This window comes from Agrilus planipennis, unplaced genomic scaffold (assembly GCF_000699045.2).
Source record: "Agrilus planipennis isolate EAB-ADULT unplaced genomic scaffold, Apla_2.0 scaffold210, whole genome shotgun sequence".
NCBI classification, from domain to species: domain Eukaryota; kingdom Metazoa; phylum Arthropoda; class Insecta; order Coleoptera; family Buprestidae; genus Agrilus; species Agrilus planipennis.
Genome location: NW_020442439.1, coordinates 201070 through 207682, shown reverse-complemented (window position 1 = coordinate 207682; position 6613 = coordinate 201070). Strand labels below are relative to the sequence as shown.

At 38.1% G+C, this 6613-nt stretch overlaps 1 protein-coding gene across 2 annotated transcripts in view; it reads left to right on the top strand.

Annotated features, from left to right (window-relative positions):
• Window positions 1-6613, top strand: part of LOC108738883 (lysophospholipid acyltransferase 2) — a 59769-nt gene that overhangs the window by 31775 nt on the left and 21381 nt on the right. For both annotated transcript variants that reach the window (XM_025980335.1, XM_025980336.1), the window contains exons 3-4: window positions 2974-3051; window positions 3784-3875. In XM_025980335.1, coding sequence (XP_025836120.1) covers window positions 2974-3051; window positions 3784-3875 — 170 coding nt within the window. The remainder of the gene's footprint in view (window positions 1-2973; window positions 3052-3783; window positions 3876-6613) is intronic.

Here is a 6613-nt window from a genome sequence, read left to right as displayed (position 1 = left end):
TAACCTAACCTACCCTATTGATAAAGCTATTTAAATAATGTTTTATATGACTTTCTCAAAAGTTTTATGTATTTTTCATTAGTTTTACCTTTGAATATTGTTTAAGGATGATTATATAAATATTTACATGCCTAGAAATGCATAAAAATTGGCATATTTATTAACTTTGAACCTCTATAACTTTTTATGGGGATGAGACCGCCACGAACTTTTTATGGTACAGTGGTGGGGGAGACCTCCTCCTTCGATCCCCCTCTTCAGGTCGGGTCATCTGACCTTTACCATTTATTTATTTGTTTTTTAATAAATCCGTTTTTTTTAAATTGTCTAAATGTTTTTATCACTCAAATTCAAAATTTCTCGTCCTAAACTTTATATGCCAATTTACTTACAAATTTTCCTTTTAATACTGCTTAATTTGTCAATTGTCTTGTACCTGTCACATCACCCTTCAGCCTGCCATCATGGTTTCTTCATTTAAAATTATTCTTGTCAAATGTTAATTTTTACGTGTTAGATTGCATTATATTGCAGTCTTTTAGGAACAATTTAAATTTGAATTTTAGATGAAAATTAGAAATTCAATTCATTCTTTATTGCATTGTGTATTGTACTATTGTTGCGTTCTTATTATTATTATTATAATGTGCGTTGAGATGTTATTGTTAAATTAATGCAGTTGATTTTACCTTGAGTTAACCGACCGTCAGATAAAAGTCCAATTGAACATGATATACACTTACCTAATTCTATGTATAACATGCACATAATAATAAATGCACACATACATATCCAATTAGTTGAATTTCGCGTCCGACGTGTTAGTTATTCAATAAATGTAATAAACGTACGTCTTCAAAAGATGTCTTTTAATAAATGAATGGTCTCAAGCATAACACGTCCTAACAAGTTTGAAGTACCAACATATTTATCACGTGCATGCCAGCCGTGGTAGAATTCAGGGTTCACCTCGACCCACAGCTGTGGATTTGTAAATCTCGGAAAATAATTATCAATCGATCAATATCATTAAAGACAGTACAACTGTAGGGATAGACATACAAAGGCAAAAGATTAGTATGCTTATATTTGCAGATGATTTAGCAGTATTAGCTTCTAGCAAGGAGGAATTAGAGATAGTTTTAAATAAAATGGTAACGGTATTGACAAAATAAAAGTAAAACACAAATACTGGTATGTAAGGGAAGAAACACTAGGGAAAGAGCGAATATAAAGATAGGAGACGAAAAATTAGAAGAAGTGACTGATTTTGGGTATCTAGGAAGTCGGAAAAGTCAAGACAGAAGGAGTAGTAGGGATATAAAGCAGAGGATAGCGCAGGGTCGAGTTGCCTTCAGTAAAAAGAAGTCACTTCTATGCTCGCGAACGGTTAATTTAGAAATTCTAAAAAGGTTGTTAAAGGTGTATTTTTGGAGCACGGTGTTGTACGGGTGTGAAACATGGACAGTGGGCGCGGCGAAAAAGAAAAGGTTAGAAGCGTTCGAAATGTGGTGTTACAGGCGAATGATGAGGATACCGTGGATAGAAAAGGTTAGAAATGAAGGTATTGGAAGGAGTAGGAGAACAAAGGACTCTATAGAATTCAATATGAAATAAGCGAGGTAGGTTGGTAGGACACCTTCTCAGGCATGGAGGTCTAGTCAGAGACATATTAGAGGCAGAAACAGAAGTTAGGAGAGGTAGAGGTAGACCTAGATTAGATTACTGTTCGCAGATAGTTAAGGATATGGGTTGTTCTAGTCTTGGGAAGTTTAGCTCAGGATAGGAAAGAGTGAAGGTGCGTGTCCAACCAGTCTTAGGACTGACGACCTTATGATGATGATGATGAAATTGGAGGTGATACGATCCCATAAATCCAAGCTCTCAGCTCGATAGCCCTATTGGGATCTAATATACTCAGTCCGGTCCTTTAGTGGCGAAAGTGACAATTATTACAGGACTACATTTAGAGAATATGTGTATCAAGCTCCATCTGATTAAATTTGTTTATTAATCCATATTTACAGCTAAATTTTTAAACAATGGAATTAATAAAGTGTTAATCTCGTTCAAACAGCAAAATAAGATTGATTTGTTGTGTGGAAAATTGTGGAAATAGTTACAAGAGAGATTGTACAAATTTCCTCATGAAGGAAAACGTTTTGTTTATATACCAAATATTTTTGGAAAATTAAAAAAAATAGACTATTTGGAAGCATGGAAAAAAGCTTTGAAAATAAGCAAAGTTAAAAAGATGTTGAATGTTTGCTCTATGCATTTTACAAAAGATGATTTTATATTATTCAGAAAGTATAAGTGTTACACATAACGATATAATTGTTATGTCGTTCATAATGGTATTAATATAAACAAAACGTTTTCCTTCATGAGGAAATTTGTAAAATTTCTCTTGTAATTATTTCTACAATTTTCTATACCACAAATCAATCTTGTTTTGCTGTTTGAACGAGGTGAAAACACATATTCTCTGAATGCAATCCTGTAATAGTTTTCACTTTCGCCACTAGAGATCCGGACCAAATATATACAGATGATAACTTAAACCTAAACTGTTAACAATCCTAATAGAAATGGGCCGGGTACTTCAGTCTGGATCAGATACTCGGCGGTCCAACACTTTTAGATATCGGCCGGGTACCAAATAATGGCACTAGATACCGGAGAAAAAGACACACCAGTAATAGTAATTTAACTCGGGCGTCTCTTTGAAAATGCGACAACTTACAATGAAAATTTCATTGCTTGGTAGTTTAAGCAACTTTGAACAGGATTTAAAGATTGATTTGAGACGTTGATGAGAGTGCCGTAATACAAAGTCAGCCAGACGGGAAGAGATTTAGTGGATACTGGGTTATCCGGTTCCCGTCTAAATCCTATACTCTACAAATTATTTTCAAAAAAAAGGTTGTTTCTGAAGAACAAAACAATTAACTTTTGTCTTTTTTTTTTCAGGCAAGCTATCCATTTGGCAGGATTACCAGCGTTATGTTACATAGTGATAAGAACTCAAAGTCCTGAGATTATGCAGAGGTCAGTATGAACTTATAAAGACATTTACTTTCGTTTTTAGTGAATAACAGTGGCGGCCCGTGTCATATATTTCTGTATAAAGACGTTTAGGATGTCCTTAAATATAATTTAATTTTAAGTAATAACGCCCTACGTAGTCTTCTCCTGCCGTTATGACCTCNTCTTTCTATTTCAGGTCCGTTAATGGTAATAACGCAGAAGGTAACCAGTTTGGCATTCAATATACACGATGGTCTTACGCGGAAGGAAGTGGACTTGTCAAAAAATCAAAAGTATTACGCAGTGCGTCGTATGCCCACAGCCCTCGAGTATTTCAGTTACTCCCTAAACTTCCCCGCCTTGATGGCTGGCCCTGCCATATTTTATAGAGACTACATGGACTTTATTGATGGCAAGAGCTTCATGACGGTAACATGACGTTTAGGATGTCCTTAAATATAATTTAATTTTAAGTAATAACGCCCTACGTAGTCTTCTCCTGCCGTTATGACCTCCCTATGGTTGATAGTGACAATATGAATTGTGTGAAACAATTATTTTTAAAGTAAGTTGTATTTTATTATGATGATGATGATTAATTATTGTGATGTACTGAAAAGTAAAAATCGAAGGAGTTTTTAACGCTAAGGGGCGTCTATTTTGCCTAACCCGACGAGTCGCCACTGGTAGATAATGATGTGACTTTAGAAAATAGTAATGTATGTTTACATCTCGGTTCTTTTTTTGTTACAGAATGGTTTTAGCCGTTGCCCTTTTGTATCTTTCAGCCATACACCTACATCGGCAAATGTATGATTATGGATCCTACAGTTTGGATGTTACAGGTAAATCTCAAAAATGAACGTATTTTTTTAATAATTTTGTATATGAGGGTGTCACTTGATCAGGTTTGTTAAAAAAAGATACATTTTTAATACAATAAAAGCTGTACTGTCAGTTTGAAATTAGTAGACTGTAGTTATTTTCACTTTGATTTTGTACAAGTGATGCTAACGACAAATGGTGATTATATTCGGCTAAGATTTATTCTGAAACGTTTGTATAAAAGTCAAATGATCGTATGTTCCGTATTGATTTTGTCTTCCACAAGGAATGATTGTTTTTAGAATAAATTATGACTAAAGTCAAATGATAATCTAGATCGCTTTAATTTTGTGTCTCCGATAAGTACTTATACCTGCTAATTATTTTTGAACAAAAAGTTTGAGAAACAGTCTACGAGGGTGGATTGATAAGTTTCCGGCCTAACCAAGAGATGACGCCACTAGGCCTACCTTGAGGTGACATTCTATAGTACTTTAATTTTGTGTCTCCGATAAGTACTTATACCTGCTAATTATTTTTGAACAAAAAGTTTGAGAAACAGTCTATTTCGCTTTGGAACACAATCTCTCTACGCATTAAGTTTCGCTACTACTGTGCCGGGTAGTACGTTATTTCTTCCGACTACTTTCGTCGCTAGCGCCACCGTCCACCCCTTCCATTGGAGTAGGAGCGTCTAATTATTATTACCCTCCACCACTACTTCATCTCTTCATAGAGCAAAGGGGTTTCTCTAGAAAACGACAGTTACTGGGCTTTCAAATAATAGCTCCTCTTCAACTGTGTATCATCCGGGGTTTAGTCTTTCCTTGCACATTCGTTGAAGCCAACGTTTCTTCACTGCTTAGTCCGTTGCGATCACCGTTACTAATCTCGTTGCGCTTTACATATATCCTAATTAAAAGAATCTGTATGTTAGTAATTAATCACATAAATAAACTTTGAACGACAAACCGAAATCAATTATCTCTGAATGTTTTATTCATTTAAATCCCGTAATAAATGGCGACCAACGTGAAGGTGGAAGCCTACAAAAAAGATCCGGTTAGTGTGTTAGTGCGGTTATACTCGACAATATAGTTATTTGTCATCCCTAACCTAACCAAAAACCGGTTAGTGCAAAATGTATCAGAGAATTTATTTCCTGGCCGAGTGAAGATTCGGTTAGTACGGATGGATACACCAGGCAAATCCAGTTAATCGGAGGATTTCATTGAGCAGCTACTCGCGCGACAGAACGCAATTCGACTAGCCCAATACTTTACCCACTGATCCTAGCGCTTGGACGGGACTAGAATCAGGTAGTCAGTAGAAGACTTCTCTGTCAAGATAGGGCTCTTTAAACAAACTAATGGAATGCCAATGGCATCCTTGACCTTTCTTTGCTGTTACGCGGTGGGAAGAAATGGCAGTCACAGTCGAGATACGGAAAGGTAGCGATTCGAGATGAATTTGCGCTCATCAGATCGAACAACCAAATCTATCAGGAAATGTTTAGGAAATCCCAACTCGAGGGACGCCTACTGAGAGTAACTCCTTCTGACCTTTCGGCAACGCGTCTTGAGAACCACAGCAAGGGCCTTTCTGGAACTGGCTGCACTTGCAAAGAGCCGCGGAAGCAATCCTTCAGGAAAAACGCTAACCTACCGAGGAGGCTACTAAGTTAGATCGACAACAAGAGAACTACACCCGAAAGAGAACGTATCCGATGCACATTTTGGCGCAGTTTTGGTCATTCAGAAGCCATCTGTCGGAAGAAAGTCAAGAAAATCCCCCTTAAATCTACAGCCCCCAAGAAATCGAGCAAGGTATTGGGTGTTACGGATGTAAACAATCTGCGCGTGTTGTGCCAGGCACACAGAAGCTGCCATCCTGAATCTCGATTTCTGCTCCCTGTCCACAACAGTGACTGACCGTCTCTCGGTAGCTATCACCATCTGCGCAAAGAACGATGCGGCCGTTATGTCCATCCTCGTCAGCACTCAACTGTATGAGGTAGCAAAAGCCGCAGGTTGCACATTCTTTCTTTCACTGGTGCATATCAAACAAACGGTCGGTGACATCTCTACCCACATAGTCCTGACAATTACATTAAAATTGATATTACTAGATTGCACCATCGAAACCAGTTTTATCATCACCCCGACGGCAACAACCACAACCTCCGACAGTCAATATCAACCTTTGAGAGTGTCCCAGTAGGCCGAAAAGAACAGACACCTCCAGAGAATATTTACAATCTTCCGCCGGTTAGTTCACTACCGCAACCTCCACACCAACTGGCGAAATGATAGGGAGCTTCCTCTTTTACCTTTTTCCCAAAGCATCTCGCCAGGTCACCCCTTGAGCTTTCGCCACAAGAAAGCCAGACACTGACACCAATAACACGCTACTTCGTAAGTTCGAGGTGTAGTTCTCTGAAAACGGATCATTTCCATCTCATGCCGTGCATCGCACAACACTAGAAACCATGCACTCATAGCAAGCCCCCTTACTGGATGAACAGCTCCCGACAGGCCGTACTTTAAGTCGTGTTAGTGCAAAAGCACTGACTAAACGCGGTTACCCAACCCGACAACTTCTCACTATCCTGCTTACAGGATCTATTGCACGCCACTAGAGATGCCCAATAAAATTACCCTGACGACGACCGAGAAAACCCCCATTAATGATACCTTTCGGCATCTTCCAGTATGCGTGCCTATATTTGGGTCTGCGCAATGCCCCCTCGATATTCTAA